At 41.9% G+C, this 18,857-nt stretch overlaps 1 protein-coding gene across 6 annotated transcripts in view; it reads right to left on the bottom strand.

Moving 5' to 3' along the window:
* TCF12 (transcription factor 12) overlaps nt 1-11,446 on the bottom strand; it is a 160,771-nt gene extending 149,325 nt beyond the window's left edge. For 5 of the 6 annotated variants that reach the window (XM_082290808.1, XM_082290811.1, XM_082290810.1 and 2 more), the window contains exons 1-3: nt 11,310-11,446; nt 10,170-10,270; nt 9,311-9,383 (exon numbers count right to left, since the gene is read on the bottom strand). In XM_082290808.1, the coding sequence (XP_082146934.1) occupies nt 9,311-9,383; nt 10,170-10,244 (148 nt within the window). In that variant the 5' untranslated portion in view covers nt 10,245-10,270; nt 11,310-11,446. Of the gene's footprint in view, nt 1-9,310; nt 9,384-10,169; nt 10,271-10,440; nt 10,458-11,309 lie in introns of those variants that run through there. The other variant, XM_082290809.1, reaches the window with a different exon arrangement.
* Nucleotides 11,447-18,857: the final 7,411 nt, after the last annotated feature.

Genomic DNA, 18,857 nt, shown 5'->3' with positions numbered 1-18,857 from the left:
ATAAGTAGTATTGACAAAGTTTATGCTTGATTTTTTTGTGTGCTTATTGCTGTCCTCTGGCAAGGGAATATGATATCAGAGATATTTCCAAGGTTACCAAAATAAAAGTATTACACAGACCAGAGAACACATGCCAGACATTACATGCATTTATACACGAATTGGCAGAAATGTGCATTTGTTTTATAAAATCCAGCTAAGAGAAAATTTTTGCATTACCATTCCATTCAATCCTCTTGCATCCAAGCATCACAAGCACTAATCTTGCAAAGACAAACTACAAAATACAGCCATTTGAGCTCTACGGTAGTAAGCACCAGACATCAGTTTTAGAAATACACAAAAGCTTTTCATTACTGCAAAACTCGGTCATCTTCATTAAATCACCATCTCTTCATAAAAGCCTTGGCTTCATTTAGCATTCAGGAAGATGAAAGAGCAGCTACCCTCCTTATGGATTACTTCTCTATTACAAGAGAATATTTTGCACGTCAAAAGCAAACAGTAAAGGATTAAATGATATTGTAGTTTCTGCTCTTATTTATTTGCAATGGGCAGTGAATAGAATTGCAAAGAAACAATCAGTGATTATTTTAAGCTGTGTTCTTTTGCAAGGATTATGACTCATGAAGTTGCCGCATAAAGAACTGGAACGGGATAGGTGTCGCATTGAAAATGGTCGAAAAACCACAGTACAAAAAATGTTTGTCCCACAAGTGAAGCCATCTGATTTAATCATTTCATAGGGTAGCCACAATAGCTCTTGGGATAACACCAAGACAATAGTATCTTGCATTCAAGTAAACAAAAAATAAAAAATATATGCAGTGAATTCCATTCTCCTACAGAAGACTAAAAATACCTCCTGATTTTTTGTTTATACTGAATTAAGGGTAAAAAGTGTTTAAAACTCAATTTAAAACACAGAACATGCACACTTGTGGTCTGACACTCATTTGCATTTTACCTGCAAAATGTAAAACTTGAAATAGCCAAATTTGGATTTTGATTAACTAGGTATGTTTTTCTAACAATTAGTTCAGCCTATTCATCTTAATACTTTTTTTAAATATAGAGGAAAAAAAATACACCATCTAAAATACGATTTTCACAAAATATGGCTCAGAGCACATTTCAACATAGAACTCCAGCCCAGTCTAAGTTTTGCTGTGTTACCACTGCTTCAGCAACAGCGAAGATCTTACAGAGACAAGGCAAACACAAAATGTGTCCACAGTTTTGTTCATGAAAAGTAAAGTAGAAAGCAAGTGGTTCAACTTCTTACTAGAAGTCCACACAACTAACAACCTGATCAAGACAGAGACATCACCATCTCTGTAACTACAACTGGCACAGACAAAAACCCAACAAAATCTGCTACCAAAAAAAAAAGAAAACTTGAAAAGTGTAACAAATATCTCACATGCTTACAAAAAACCATATAGGCAACCTCTGTAGAAGATCAGGAGCAAGATATCAGGTTGACTGCAATAAACAAAATTTACTTCAGGAAAGAAAAAAATTGCCAGCTCTATGTAAAAAAAGAATCTACCTATTTCCCACTTAACAATAAATTGCTACCATAACAAAAATGTACACATTTTAACCATCTTTTAAATGCAATTCCATAGCCCTAATATCAAATTGTACATCTTGCCTGCCCAAGACAAACTTTACTTAGTTCTATGGTAAGTTTTTACTACCATTCAAAGAGAGCATTACCCTACTGACAGGGCTGCAAAGTAAACATTTTCAGTCAAGACTTTACCCCCCCACCATTCCAAATACTACTTTAAAACACCAGCAACAATTATTCTGGTGTGATCAAGCAAGACTTTTCTGCATTACACTAGTAAGAACACGAAGTTTGTGCATTTTAAAGCAATTTCAGCCCTTTCTTAAAAAAAGTAATAAATCACATCTCTAGCATACAAGATTCTAACAAAGTCCTGAAGATTGATTGGGTACTTTTTAGCCTCATTATCCTCTGAAAACAGAGAGATATTATAAATATAACAAAAGCTACTCTTTCTGATCATTCTTGGTATTCAGTTAACATCTTCACCGAAGAAGTACGTCCTTTATGTTTTCGAATGTTGTATTTACAAACACGGTTTTGTTTTACAGATGAAAAAACAAGGCATTCATTCAAGACATTAAAAAAAATTATCATTATCTCATCTTAGACTCGTAATAGAAAAAAATAAAAAACAAACAACTTTACCCCTACAACCACTAGTAAATAATGCATTGTAGTATTTTAAAAGTCCATCAAGTAACACAAAGTACCTCCAAATCATCAGGTTGAGGTATACAATACAACTGGGGACTTCTACATTTTCAAATTAATTAAAAAATAAACAAAAGGCAAACAAAACTCACAAAATGAGGGAGTGGCCATTATATTACAATTTAACACAGGAAAAAACCCTCTGATATTAAAAATAAAATTCCTATCCTTAGAATGATAATATTTAACTGAACGAATATACTTCCCCCCTTTTCCTAAAATGTTTAATAACTAAAAGTGATTGAGGTGAATACACTATTTAAAACTAGTTATGCATATTCAATAACAACCTCCAAATAATTCACATGCAAAAGAAAATACTGCCTTTGTTTATTTCTTTATTTACTTAAAATCTAGTGACCTCACAGGAGAACATAGAGAACCAATCAAGTTTTGCTATGTATTTCTGAAGAAGTGCTAACACATTAAACTAGACAATGGCTCTAAAAAAAGGTTTAGAGAACATACTTAAAAATAAATACTAATTTTCATACTTGAAAATTCAGTTTCAATAAACGACATCACGAAATAAAGTAAATTTAAGATAGAAGACTTATATGTCATTATTATATGTCAAAGATCACATCTGGTTCTGTGGGTACTTAAATAAATTTTATAAAGTTCTGAAAACACTCAGTGCTATTTTCCCAAAAACAATCCTTCAACACCAGAGTAACGAAATGAACCGCATCTCCATGGGCAAGAGAGGTCATTTCAAGAAGTCTACCAAACTATTTCTCTTTATGTGCAGCTTCCCATTTTAAAAACAGTCTCCATAAACTTCAGTCATACTAAGTGGGATGGTAGTATATTACTGCCTTCAACATCCTTCTCTTCATAAATACACCCTATGTTGAACCATAAAAAAGTTACGCTATTCCTTTAGCAATTTCAGGAAAATATAGTTTACCAAGTTCATAATAGAGTATAAGGTAAATTAACAGAAACTCATATAATGGTATCTGCAGGCTCAGCTATGGATAAAGTAGAATTACCTGAGACAAACAGCTGTCAAAGCAACTTGATAGCAAAACAACTAAGGGGTTAAATCCTCTTTATGTGACAGCTGGAAAGAAGTGGGGGGAAGGGGAGCTTTGGCAAGCACGTATGAATGACAAGCTTTTAACATGAAATTCCTTTGCTAAAGATCAAAAAGAGACCATAAACAAATAAACCCCCCCAAAAAAGCTAAAACTTAGCAAAAGCTTCAGACATAAAAGTTTTACAGGGAAAGATTACAAGTCCCGCTGATATTAAAGGATGCACAAATACATGAGAATCTCATTCATCCTTCTCTTCCTTCTCTTTATCCAAACCTTTAGTCCTCGCATTTACATTTCTATCAATACTACTTTCTGGATAAATACAAAATTTCAAATCATATTCCTTCCCACATGCCATTAAGACCACTCTCCAAAGCATCTGAATACTCTTCATCACCTACAGTAGATCAGAAACATTTGGCAGAACACAGTTACTGGCTGGGGGAGGCTGATGGTGGAAGGTACCCCATCCAAGGTAGTTCCACATCAGGAAAGGACAAGGCACTACTGCAATCCCAGATCTTCTGAAGCCATCCAGAAATAACATAGCAAAGATCTTCCTTGCATCCCGAAGTAGAACATTTATATGGGCATTGGAGGTTGGATGCTGTGCCTGTAACACAGTGACCACACTGCTGCTCTCACCCAAGGAAAAAGTTGATGAAAATACAGGATTAACTTTTCGAAAGAATGCTTTCTACACACTAACACAGCAAAAGTCAGTTTCCCTTATTAACGGTGTGAAATCTACCTCTAAACAGAAGACAGGCCAGCACTACTAAAAATTCTCAAATCATCTATTTGGAAAACAGCAAAGAATTTCTGACCAATTGTCACGAGCTTCATACCGTCATCTTTCAAAATCAAAGTCAACAGCAATGAACTATGGACTAACACCTATTTCTCTGCTCACCAAACTAGATTCAGAATATTGAGCTGTTTCAGTAACTCTCCCTTTTTCCTCAGTCCCCAAGACCCCAATATCCGTATGACCACAAACACCTTGCAAAACACTGCTTTAAAGCTGGGTTGTCAGTTCTCTCTACTTTCCAACATTTTTTCCCCTTCTCTGTCTTAAACAGGAGTATGGAAGCTGTATTACACAGGAATATATGCTACACTTTTCAAGACTTTTCATGGAGTGCCTAGTAATTTATCTTTCCAAAGGCCAGGAATGGAAGGAGGAAAGGAGACAGCAACAGTGAGACAGGAGCTGCCAACAGGCAAGCTGCAGAGCCATGTATTTACTGGCTCTGCCTCACCCTTCAGGTTTCTAAATGCAACAGGTGAGAGATCCAGACTGAAATCTTGATCTCACTTGCATTGGGCCAATTTGAAGAGTAATCCATGCGTCTCCCCTACAAAAAAATAGAAGGTAAAGAAGCCACGGATACCCTTCTGCTTTCAAGGCTTCTTCTGCTTTCAAGGCTTCTTCTGCTCTCCCAAGGCTCTTCAGAAGAGGGCAGAATTCAGCATCCCTCAGACCAAAGATGAAATACCAGGTTACAAGGTCTGCTGGTTCACCTTTAATGAAGCTAGAGGACAAACTAGACACCAAAAAATTAAAAATAATGACAAAGCTACACTGCTGCATGACCTAATGTTTAACAGACCACTCCAGATTTCTAGCATTTAATACACAATAAGAGTGCCTTTTCTCTTCAGCACTTGCATAGATCAATGAACAGAATATCTAAACCATTGCTCATCCAGGTAACTCTCCCAATTTCTTTTAATTTGGGGGTTTTTTTTGTTTCTTTTACAAGGAATTGCTGATGGAAAATTAAAAAGGAAGTAAGAGTTTACAGGACTGACAAAGTCAGGTTTTGTTAATTTTGAAAACACTGCATTAATAGACCTGCTCAAGAATTGCCGTTGTGTCCATTCTCAAGACACATGGCCCTAATTTAGGGACACTCAGGTTAATGGCAGGCTATCAACTTAAATGGTCTTTGCATCAAGCCACTAATTAGTGGCCTATCTCAATCCAATGCACCCCTTACAAACTCAGTACATTAGTAGAGAGAAGTGGAAAGGGCAGCCAGTCTCTTGAACTTGTATCAAAGGGGACCAAAGCAATACAGATATCTAAACAGACACATTCAGAAGTTTTTGCATGCATGAGGAATGTCTGGGTACACACAAGATTTGTGGCCAAAGCTGTTCACACTCAAAAGTGCATATTTATTTTTCATGAACTTCAGAAAAATCCTGTAGGCAAGAGAGGTGTCATATTTTGACAACTTAGCTCTTAAACTGTACCTCTTACTTTAAACTTTTATCCCTCTTTTCTGCTACAACCACATTTTCTTACTTCATCTCTTTGACTGATACTGCATAGATGCACGTGCACAGCCACATGTAAAAATAATAAATAAGGCTATTAGTACGCTGAAGAAGCTAGTAAATTGAAAATGGTAGGCCAGAGAAAAATATTGCCTTGGATTTACTCTTCTTTGCAAAAGACAAAAAAAAAAAAAAAAAAAAAAAAAAAAAGGGATTTATTTTAGGGTACCAAACCTGAGATTAAAAAAAAAAAATCAGTTACGGAAAAGACTGAGATTGAGATCAAATCTACAAAAAACCATAGGAAAACTGCATTACCATTGCTCATGGCAGGCACCCGCATACTGTGATATTGGTTATTAATGGAATTACTGTAATAAATAAAGGGTGTTGGGTAAAATTAGTAACCATCCAAGTTTGTATTGGCATATGTGTAGTAGCTTAGACAAAAGCAAAACAAGGCAAAACGTCACTGTAAATCACGAACACTACTGTTAGCCATAATAGCAACAGAAATTTTTGATTTTAAATAAAATCTGAAAAAAAGCCTGATTAAAAAGCCGAATAGAACAAATCTCTGACCTTTGCCACCGTCTACTACAGTTTCTAAGACAGAAATGGCTTTATCTTCATAAGTTGGTTTTGGAGAAGAAAATAATTACAAGTTCTGTTTTAAACAATAATTAATTACAACAGGTATGACAAGGAATATTTTGTGGGTTAACTCACTGGCTTACATATCAGGTTACTTTTCCAATATGTTTATTTTCAAAAGTAGTCTGACCAAGTTATTTGACTTTATCAGCAGCTTGCACAACTTACTGTCATAATATACTATGATATAGCAGATTAGTTCACTTATTTTATCTGCAGCTTTCATTCATAACGATTGACCTGTAGAAAGCAAGCCTGCCCCAGTTATCTTTTAATCAAAACACAATGTTCTTCTGTTAATCCATTATAACAATTTCTTACAAGATATAGACCAGTTGTATTAGCTGTTTTATTCATGCAACCCAACTACACATATATTTTTAAAATATAATAAACAGAAATATTGCAGAACTACAGCAAATCAAGCTTGTTGCATCAGAATTAGTAACATACACCCCAGTATTTCCAACACTTCACAAAGCCACACCTGAAAAACAAACAATACTTAACCATCCTTTAACAGTAACTAATCTGTCCTTTTAAACTAGGAACGAGGGGGTGGTAAGGAAAAAGCATCATGAGCATTCCTTCCTCCTAAATAAGATTTCCCAGAAATATACAGTCTTAAGAGCCATGCAGACATACAATTGATCTTCACCTATTTAATGGGGGCCATTAAGCTGAATCTCAAATCACTGACAGGTTGGAGGGGGAGGGGAGGTGTTTTCAGATGCTTACTTTAAGTTTAAATGAGAAAGAAGAGGCTCCATAATAAAAAAAACCAATGAACACAGTCTTACTCCAACTAAGAAAAAGAAAGCACTTTCCTTTAGAATGCTTGTAAAAATATCACAAAAATAAAACTCAGCTTAATGGGAAAGATATAAAGCAAGCTTCACTTCTCTAATTGCCAATAAAACCACTGAAAGTCTCTGTAAGAGGCAGCAACATCCGAAGAAAAAAAAGAAGTACTTTTTAGGAATCTCCACATAGTGTGATTTTCAGTCCTAGACAGCTCAAAGGACAAAATACCTCATCTTTTCATGTTTCTCTTTAAAAAGTGACCTCTAGTCAGTTAAAAAAAAGCGCTTTCAAGTATTGCTTGTCCTAAAAGTTACAAAACACTTAAAATTATAGCAAGAGCACAATTAAATCAAAGTACTTAGAAATTAAATGCTGTATTTCATCACTGATCTTGACACAGTTTTTCTACAATACTTAACACTGTCTCAGAACACAACTAATGAACAAGTTTCTCACCTCTCACTCCTGCAGAGTAATCCCCCTAGGTCAAGGCTTAGGTCATAACATTACCAGAATTAGGGCATATAATCCCACTAACCAGTAAATCTCTACAACTAGAAATGTTTTTAATAAAAATCCACAAATATATACTACTGTCATGCCAAGGGGAACTCAGCTGAGGTTGTAGCTTGTTTGGAAGTTGTGGTGTATTACTCAGGATTGGTATTTATGGGAGGATACACCATATTGGTAAAGAAATTCAAGGAGTCACACTGTTTCTCTTAAAGAAATAACTATTCTGGCATTCTCTATTTTACTAAGACATCCAAGGAAAGAAAGGGAAGCATTACCAACAAATATGGCATGCCACAGTATTTAGCAGTGCTCTAAGACCTAAAGTAAAAATGAAAGTTTCATTATTCAACAGAAAATTATTTTACTCATTCAGGAAAAGCAAAGACAAAGTGGGATGAGATGCTCAGGTTGTGCTCCCCACAATTAGGTTTTAGGTGCCTGAATGTCTTTTAAAACAAGCTTCAGAGAAACAACTCTCTTAAACATTCGCATTTTAAAAATTTTAAATATTAACCACATTGTAAAACAGATTTGCTGTGTTACTATTGCCATTAATTTAAACTTGACGTTCTTTCAAAAAGGAAGAGAAAGCCAGTCATATATTTTAAGAGAAAACCTAACAGACTTCTTCAAGTACGCAACAATTACATTTGCTACATATTTTCATTAAATTAAATGTGAGAGACAGTCTCTAGAAAGCTTGAAAAATTACTCAATTGAGAAGTTTTAGGATGCTTTTAAAAACAAAAATTCTCAAGTGTCAGTAAAATGCGGTGTCATTTGGACTCTCAAAGTAACAGTTCTGACAACCTAAGAGGCAAATGGGGGATGTTACTGCAAAACTTCAAGCCACTACTTCACTTCTCTACTGGCATTCTAAACATTTATTTTCATTAACTGAAACAGAAACATCACTTTGTTGTATCCACAAGACCAAAAATATCACTTCACTGTATTCAAACAAGACGAATCTACACAAAAAGTTACTTTATCAGAAACTTACTTTGGTTTCTCTTTTCTAATAAGTATTCCCTTCAGGGAATGATATAAAGCATCTGTTTTAAAATTGCACTATTCCCTATTACAGTCTTAGCTTAAAGGTCTCTGACACAGCTATTAGGTGGAGCCCATGATAATACACTGAAGCCACAAAACACATGGAACACGTAAATACAGTTACTTATGTTCCAGATGCACACAAAGTTGCAACATGAGAAAATTCTACTTGTCAAGTCTTTGGGAGCTACACAGTACTAGAAAATTGTATTAAACTCACAATTTCCTTAAGTATTGCATTTAAAAATAACATGTCCTTGAGTCAAGAGTATTTAGCTATTTGGCATTTTACAGAAGCTTTCTCCTTTCATACAGGGGCTAGGAAATTCTTCAGTTGAACAGGTAGGTTTGATTTTCTCAAACAAAAACAACACAGTCATTCATTTTTAATATAACAAATATACAACTTCCATGTCAGTACGGCTAGAGATGCTCAACACTTCACTGTACTGTGACTAATAGTCTAAGACATATAGAGGAAAACCACAGTTAAAGTTAGCAAAATGTTCTATAAAGATCAAAACAGCACATCTTTAACTGATCTGAATATCTTATGAGAATATGTACAAATGAAAGATTACAATACTTTGAGAACATGAAGACTATGCTCAAACACCAAGACCTAGTTAGATGAACATTATGTATCTCAGATGCATCCTACCTGATCCACTGAACTGGCTGCTTCCTAGCGTAGTTGGTCTGGTTTTTCCACTATTAACAGGTGGGGAAAACATCTGCAAAACAAGACGAAAAAGACATGTTTTAGTTGGCTTTGAAAGTCTGTGTTGAATTATTAATGCAAACAGAAAAAAGGTTAATAGGAAACAATTTTTTTTCTATTTTCTGCCTGAAAACAAACAGAATGCAAGATGCATGTTTAGACACACAAAACCAATAAGCTGAAGCACTCCTTGCAATTTATTAATAGGACTAAAACCTCATTTCTACACAAACAACTTAAAAGGACACCTATTACCACTATGACAATTTCAAATAGTTACAAGTCTTAAATTGTTTTACTCAAATTATATTTCTTGCTGATCTGCAAATATAAAGTCACTGCACAAAGACAACATTTAAGAGGCAGTAGTTTTCTACTATATTTATAAATCAAGAGTCTTTTTGGTATGTTAAAAGTATCACACAGAAAATACCTATAATTTTCTAAGCCAAGAGCATCAATTAATAACTTCTGTTATTTGTGGGCAATAATTTTTCTTTTGTTTAAATAAGAAAAAAAAAATAAAAACCGAAGAGCCAAAGTGCCAGTGCCACACGCCAGATTAACTACCGTTAATTATTAGATTATGCCATCACTGGGTCAGCCTGATTTTAACCAGTTAAACCAATTGACCCAGCTGGTATTACAGTATTAAATCTGGAAGTCTAGACATTACATCAAAGTTCAGGTGTCCAACTTGGCTGAGGCAGACCCAGCCAAGCCCTGCACGCTGCTGCCCCTGCTCCTTAGTTCGCATGAGCACGGAGAAGTCATGAGAAGACCTCGGAGAATATCCTACCGCACTGAAGTCCAGCAAGTCGCTCAATTCCTTGTCAGTTCCTATAGCGGCCATCCTCTGCTGCTGGGAATTCATCTTCCTCCTCTCCTCCGATCACCTTTCTAGGGCACAGGGAGAGAGGCACAGGCAGCACTTCACGGCGCGAACCCGGCCCCCAGCGAAGAGGAGCCTCTGGTACCTGCACCCCTGGGGCGGGGGAGAGACTCCCAGGGGAGCCCCGCTTGGCCGGGCGGGCTGAGGGAGTCGGCAGCAGGAGCTTCCCCGAACTAACCAACTCTCTTCAAGTTTCCTCAGGCTCCCTCTTCTCCCTCATTCCACCTCTCCCCCAAGCTCGAGCAAGGCACGATCACGCCGCAGAAAGGCCGCCGAGAGGAATTAAGTCCCCCTCAGGCAAGCGAAAGCAAATAAACAGCCACGGCCCGGCGAGGTCCGGAGAATTAGCGAGAGATTAAGTGACTCACTGTCCCCGCAACAATGGGGCTGACGAGCGGGGCCGGACGAGCCTCAGCAGAGCCATCTCTGCCCCAGCATTATCGCCCACCGCCGCTGCCGGCTCCCCCTCCCCCTCTCTCCCGACCCACCCACCGGGGGCCGCGGCCGCCGCTCCGCGCTCGGGACCGCGGCGGGCCGGGAGCCGCCCCCGCGCGCCGCACGCGCACACGCGGGACCGGGCGCGCGCGCCACCAGCGGGCGGGCGGGCGGGGGGGCTGGAATGCCCGTGCGGCGGCGGGGACGGGAGGGGCCCGCGCCTTCCCTTGTGCCGGCGGGCGCCGCGGGGGACCGGGCGGCCCCGCGCCCCGGCAAGTTTCAGAGCCGCCCGGTCCTTTATGACCGCGGGCAGCCGCCGAGCGCCGCCCGTGGCGACTCGCTCCTGCCCGCGGTCCGCGGCCCGGAGACCCCCGCACGCCGCACGCCCGCCCCGCCACCCGTGCGGCCGGCCCCGGCTGCCGCCCCTCGGGTTCCCCAGCGGAGCCTCCGCCTCCCCCGCGGCCTCCCCGCCGCCACCCCGGGCAGCCTCACTCCCGCCCGCGTGCCCGCGGCCCCGTCCCCTCGCCGCCGCCTCTGCCCCTGCGAGCGCCCGGCCACCGCTTCCCTCCCCCCGCCGCTCTCTCCCAACTTCTCGCGGCCGCCCGCACTTACCCGCTGCCCCCGTACGCTCCGGTGACCAGGGCCGGGCCGGCGGCGGCGGGCGGGCCGCGGGCTGGGTGGGAGGCGACGAGCCGAGCGCTCCCCCCCCGCTGGAAGGAACTTGTGGGTTCCCTCAGGCGGACATTTTTTTGCTTACAGAGCCTCAGCACCACGTTCACGGCTCCGGCTCCGTATCCCTCCGCGCCGAGCACCGCCGCCTTAACCCTTGTCGCGCCGCGCCGCTCTCGGCCGGGGCGGGCGGGGATCCCCGGGAGCCGCCCCGGCACCCGCCTCGCCCCCGGACGCAGCGCCGGGACGCCCCAGCAGCTGGGGAGAAGCGAGTCCCCTCGGGCCGCTCAGGGAAACACGCACCCCACGGGAACAGACCCCTCCCCACCGCTCCCCAGCTCAGCCAAACCGACAGCAAACCTCGACATGCAGCACTGCCGGCAACGCACGTGCCCCAAGATACATTATCGCACTCACCCCGAATTCACATACGCTAAAATACGCCTGAATACTTTTAATATATCAATACACAATCTTACTGCTCAAAATAAAATGGCGTTTAAATTACATAAATCTTTAAGCATTCATTAACAGCTTCCTCTTAAAACCATTAAAACCGTAACGTGTTAAAGCACAAGAACATGGCTGTTACTACAAGAACACACATTCAGATAAACTCTGCAGCTCTCTGAAACAGGTGATGCTAAAGGTGAACCAGCCCAAGGGCTTCCGTGAAGGAATGGGAAGCAGCGTGCGAAGAACCTGCACCCTCATTTGGGTCCTGCCACTGCTACAGACAAATCACTCTTTTGTGTTCCGTCTCCTCACAAAACCGCACTGCCAGCCTGTCCTGTTGGGAAGTTTATTTCGTGTTTGTAAAGCCAGCTCACACACCAGCGTACCGGCCTAAGGCAAGCGCACGCCTCTCCCCGACACCGAGCGGAGCGGAGCCGGTGCGATGCCGGTGCTCCGTCGCACACCCGTCTATCGAGCCTGCAGAGCCCCCAGGTGGCACCTACTTGCCACCACCTGGGGCTGGGCCTGCTCTTTTCTGACCCCAGCTGCCGAGGGCCACCTACCATTCTCTCCGAAAGTGAGATTTATAAAGCTATAATCTATGCAGCTACTGGCATATTTTTCTTTTGAAGCAAGGGTATTTACAAAACACAAGGACAATGGAAAAGGATACTTGAAATCCCAGAGAACCTGAAAGGCTCGGGGGAGCCGGTAAGAGCAGTGAGGAAGGGCACGCTGTGTGGAGGAGCCCGCATCCCTCACAGGCTGCTGCTTGGCAGTCCCCCAGCTCTGGAAAGCAGCAGGCTGTACTGAGGGCTCTCCAGCCACACACCCTTCCCTTCCAAATCAACTGTCCCCATCCCAGGCCCTGACTGTGACATCTTCTGAAGGAAGGGGAATGTGGTAACAAACTTACCATCCCCAGGCAAAGACAAACTGGAGATTCTGGAGATTCTCCTCCATTTTTCTCCCTTACATGCCTTGTGCTGGATGATCATTTGTCCTCGTGATTCTATGAATATTCATATATTTGCCACTTAGAAATGCAGGAAGCAATTTGTATTAAAATACCAACACAATGACTTCCATTCTGTGCCCCTGAGGCAAATAAGTATGTACTTTTTCTCTTTGATGTATAAATAATACTACACTTAAGAGGAAAGTACCCATTGAAGGAGATCATTATACTTTTCATGAGCAACATTCTCTAACATATTTTTGTTACAAGAACCCCTATATACCTACTGAGAAGATACTGTTTCTCTGGAAGTGCTACTTTTTAACCAGTAGTGGCACTCAGTACCAGTTAGTACAGCTGCAATGCTGATAAGCATTGATTAGAAAACTAGCTAAATGTAAAGAAAGTGGAAGCAATAATGCTAACAATTATTTGTAGTGACATGTAATTCGATTAAAATTATAACTTATTTTTGTTAAGACATAGATAATTATAGATTCTTTGTTAATACAAATACTTTGTATTAGCCCTCTAACATCAGATTTTAAGGTTCACATTTATAGGCTTTTATTTGCAGCTAGAAACTTTGAGTGGAAGATGATATATCCACATGGCACAGGGTTTAAAGTTACACAAAATACCATACTATGTTTTCTTTGCTCCAGAATGACGTCACTTTCTCGTGGAGATCCTGAGTAAACATGCTCATTGCTGAAAGTCACATTGTAGCAGCCATTCTTCTGCGTTACATCTCCACACCTTGGCGGTCCTCTCAGAAAAACTTCAAGAAACTCAGAGAAAAATTATCAAAACATAAATGAACTTTCCAGAAATTATGCCAGACAATTTAGCAAGTACACAAGGCCTCAGGGAAGGTATGCTTTGACCCAAAATACACCATGAGTCTGACCTACAGAAGATTGCTTGGGGACATAAAATTGTAGTGAGTTGGCCAAGTCAGAAATTTCAGAATATACTCCTGCAGGTAGCTTGACTAAAACTGTTCTGGAAGATTAGTAACTATCACATCCTTCGTTACAGTAAAATTCAAAAGATAATTAACCTAATGTTTCCTGTGTATAGAACATACTCTTCCACATTCGTGAGATTCAGAACCTTTAACATATTCCATTTTTAACCCCTTATCATGTAACACTGGTCAGAACTACCATGTACACTCAAAACATTAAGGCATGATATTCTATGTCTATGCAATATTGTCTTTCACCTATCCAACCCCATGCTCAAGGTGTTACTTAGAATCCTTTCAGTTCTGCCACGCCCTATAAATTATTCCTGTTCACTGTAAAGATAAAAGTTTTTTTAAAATGCATTTCGTATTCTTATCCTGTCATACCCCCACACAGAAAATGAAACAAAAATCGATGTTGACAACATTCAAAAGAAAAAAAAATCCAAACCCAAAGCATTATATAGTATAAACATTTTAAAAGATCTGAAGAAATCAGTGTCTGAAACTTGGTTCAAACAGGTTCCCATTTGCAACAAGAAAATACTTTCAGTCTCATTCCTGCTGCAACTCCTAGATGTGGTTCTTTCCTTGCATGTGTGCAAATGCAGCAAGCATAGTCTATAAATCACACAAAAATCAAAACCTTCCAACCCTTCTGTGACACAACTGTACCTTTCCTGCACATTATGTAGCAGGCTAAAATGCTACCCCCTTCTGTGACTGTTACACCCTCTTTTCATTCACTTTATTAAAAATAAAAGCTCTTCACTATGTAGTGAGCAACGATTCAGATGGGTAGAAGGAAAATACAGGATCAATCACAAGCACTAATAATTTTGCTGGTGATTTCACAAGCCAGGACTCTGGCAATCAGAACTGAATTCCTGTAGCTGCTTTCCCAAAAATATTTTCATCAATGAATTTTCTACCAAGATAAATATCAGTGTTGTAGATAAATAACCTTCCCTTAGAGAAGTCTTCGGTCTTTCATGGAGTAGTGCAAGTAATAGGCAGGTAAACCTCTGCATACAAAGTCATCAGTGAACTCCAGATGCTAACAGAACACACAATACAACTATAAATCTTTATGGTAACTGCCCTGACAGCTGAGCTACCAACATCAATATGGTCAGCGACCAACCAGAGCAATCAGGGAATTGCTGCTTGCCAGATGGCGATGGCAGCATTCTTCCACATGCTTCAACATGACCATGAAAATGAAGAATTACATACAGAACATAAAAAAATTAAGAGGAATATAAAACCAAATCACTCGAGCACAACTCCCTGAAAATAATCACGCTCATACATGGTTTTCACAGCCTTCATGAATTGCTTTCCACCCACTCCTTAAAGGAAAAATATTTGATACAGCAGACAGCTGTTGTGCATTCAGGGATGTGAGAAAATGTATTCTGTATTACTATTTAATGTATCATGCCTGTGTGAATAGAATCATTAAGCTTGCATGTCTCCTTTTGGCTTATTTATTGTTAAATTTACAGGTGCTGAATTAATTCACCATCACCACCCAAACTGTGCAAACTCCTAGGGTGATCCCCGACAGAGCACTTGACCAAGGATGGAGTTTTCACTGGAATGGCTCCTTTAAATCAACATGTATGTGTTCAGCTTGCATCCACAGCCAACAATTTATTCATGATAAATGCTATTGCTCAGCAAATCCATAGCCCTGGAGAAAAGTCAGCAAACCTTCTTTCCTGCTCCAGTTTGTTGTTGTTCTTGTTTGGTTTCTTACAACAAATTCCCACCCTCACCTAAACCACTGAATTCTTTCTACTGCTTCTAGTAAACTTCCCTGTACAGAGAGCAATGCTCATTTGGAGTCAGCAATAAGGAGAAAACAACATTGTTTCCTGCACTAGGATGGACAAAGCAATTCCATTTTCTCACTGATGTGTTCCTTCACCTGGAACCTGCCTTGAGCCAACAAAAACTTAAAATATTTTTGTTGCAATGAATGAAGCTTTTGGATGAAGCTCTTGGGGAGGCATTCTGTTCTTCGTACAGCCTTCCCTTACAAAACAGACTAGAAAAGTATCCTACAAAAGAGCATAGAGCTGTGTTCCTATGCCCAAGCCTCATGATTGCACAGTGCTTGCTGTTATCAGTACAGCCCATCTTACAGATAACCGAATTTGCTGCCTGCTATATTTACCTCGCGGTAATTAAAATTATATAACATATATATTATGTAACAATTGGAAAGATTTAGAGCATTTGCAGGAGGCTACAATGGTGAAACCTGTCACCAAAGAGTACTGCTTAGGAGGTGACCAGAGAAAACATATGCAGAGTGACTATTGTTAAGTCAAAACCTGTTTCTGTGGGGCACTGACAGCTACACTTCACTTGTTTTCTGCCGTTGACAAAATGCTTGCCAAGTGCTTGTGGTTGAGCAGGGAGTGAGTAAAAGCTTTAGCTCGCTGTAAGGGACCTCTTCTCAAGAGGAATTCCTACAAAAAAGTTGTCTGGGGAGAGCAGGTTAAAAAAAAAAAGGCGACTGAAAGGAGAAATCGCAGCGGGAGGGCCCCATCAGAGATGGCTCCTCCTGGTCCCGCTCCCCCCGGGAGAACCGGGCCGGGCATAGAGGGGCCACCCGCCAGCCGTGACCACGATCACAGAGCCCGGGGGCGGGCGGCGGCACCGAGGCCGGCGGGAGCTGCCCCGCCAGCGGCCCCTCGGGCTGCGCGAACCCCGCGGCGGAGCCCCCAGGGCGCGCCGAGCGCAGCTCGCCCCCAGCGCCGCCCCGAGTCCCGCTGCCCCGGGAAGCCCGCCGCGGGAGACCGGAGCGGCCGTGAGTGCCCCGACGCCCCTCCGCGGAGCCGCCCCTCCACCCGCCGGCCGAGAGCGGCCCAAAGTTGTGCGGAGCCGAAAAATGCGGCAAGGACTATTTGTCCTTCCGCCGGCCGGGGGAGGGGAGCGGCGGCAGCGGGGGAGGGTCGAGGGCCGCTCCTCGTCGCAGGTCCCGGGGCGGAGCGGGTCGGCTGAGCCCTCCCCGGGGCCGGTTACGAAATCCCGGGGAGCCCAGCCCCGTCCCGTCCCGCCCAGGCCGGGGGCAGGCCGGGTGCGACTGTGGAACGCTGCGCTGGCCGCGGGCCCTTGCGGGAGCCGCGTTAGGAGCAGCGCCGCGTTCTGCCCCGTCCCGTCCCCGCCGCCCTGCGCCTGCCGGTTTGGCTACTGCTGCGGGGCTGGCGGGGCAGCAGCACTGGGAACGGCTCGTCTGGGGGGGAAAGGTCTGATTTCCCGTATTCCCTGCTGGTGCTCCAAGCCCTGCACTCCCCGCTCCCTGCGGGACGAGGGCTCCGTACGAGCGCGGCGCAGCTCGTGGCCATGTGCGCCTGGAACACTTCTCATCTTCCCCTAGCTCAAGAAATGAGCCTGAATACCACCAGTGAAGAAGTAAGCAGTTTAAATAAATAAATGACGTTAAGCTGGCTTGGGTAGTCATTTTGTTTAAGCCAATATTTCTTAAATTACCTAAAAACAATCAACAAGTTTATGCTAAAAGCAACATAAGGTTTTCTTCCTTTTGCAGTACTTTGCTACTTACAGGGAAGCAAGTAGTCACGAGAGATTTACACAAGCTTAATAAAATTAATCTAAATTATATTGTCTTTAAAGGTGGCTTTAAAAATCAGTGTCATCTAAAGCTTAATAGAAACGTGTTTAGATGTTTAATTAAAGCATTCATTAAATTGAAAGCAGATTGATATCCCTGGAGAAAGTGGGGTTTTTTCAAGTATCTCAACCTTTCTGTTCAGGAGGTCTCAGCATGGCCATGCCGACTGCTCCTAGGAGGTGAGCACCGGCTCCACGGCGTGGTGTCGCAGCCAGCCAGTCCCACCGAGCGGCCGGTGCGGGGTGTGGGAGGCAGCACGGCCCCGCTACCTGAGGGACAGACTGCTGGCAAAAACAGTCCAGGGGCTGTGCAGCTGCAGCACTCTGAACTACTTCATTTTAAGAAAACCCATTTATAAGCTCAGAAGACAGAGATTACAACAAAGAATCATGTAACTGAGGTTATAAAAGGGACTTATTTTCAGTGAGGAAATAATACAATGTTTTAAGTTTCTTACGTGAACTATATGCCTGTCACTACACATTTTTTTATGATGATCACATCACATCACACAGTTCAACGTGAGCAGTTTTGAAGTATCCCTAGGATGATTACTACTGGTGCAAGCCATTGGGACAAAGCATCTTCCACCAATAAGTTCTCACTTAAATTCTCATGCTGGCTAGGTAGTCAGAATAGAGCTAATTTGCAGAAAGGATAAAACATGAGTATCACCACTTTTAGCCTGGTTTCCTAAGGAAATCACTTGCAGACAACCACACTGTGTTCATGGGGATGGATGAGTTTTCTTAATAAATCACAAATTTACTTGCTAATTTCAGCCAAGGAAAATTAGATCACATTCATGCATGTAATGGAAGCAAGGATTAAAGGAGAGAAAAAAAGGAGACTCTTAGGGCATCTACTGAAGAAAGGAGTAGTTAAGGTCAATCCTTGTTAGTGACCAAAGAACCCAGCGATGCAAAGCCGGGGCAAGGTAACTTTATGCAGTTCCCTTCTGGCAGAAAAAATTCTGGTATTCTGTCTGCCACCGGAAGTGGAGTCAACCATCTGTTTTACACTGAACTTTTTGAATGTTTCCTCATCTCCCAAGTTTCACAAGAGCCAGGAAATAATTGCTTCAAAGTAATCAAAAGCCATATAACACATAGATAATGTTTTACATTCTAAAATTGCTTGAAAGAGTTTAACTGAAGTCTGACTACAGCCATGCATCAGCCAGTCCCAGATGGGTCCCTCATGCATGGGATTCCTACCCAGCACTAATTCCCTGCTTGGCACTGACGGGAACAGTTTCTTGTCTGTCACACAGCTAATGGACCGTCAGATGATGCACTTTGGGGAACTAATGGATGACAGAGAGGACCAAATTTACAGAGGAAAATCACAACTTTGAAGAATAGTAGGAAATCTTTACACCAAGCACATATAAAACTACACTTCAAACTACTCGGAAAGAAGCTTAATTTCTTAAATCAGTAGAATGATAATATGGAGTTG

Source organism: Coloeus monedula (assembly GCF_965178545.1).
Source record: "Coloeus monedula genome assembly, chromosome: 14".
NCBI lineage: Eukaryota > Metazoa > Chordata > Aves > Passeriformes > Corvidae > Coloeus > Coloeus monedula.
The sequence above is the reverse complement of the archived record's forward strand: the minus strand, read 5'-3'. Positions and strand labels throughout refer to the sequence as shown.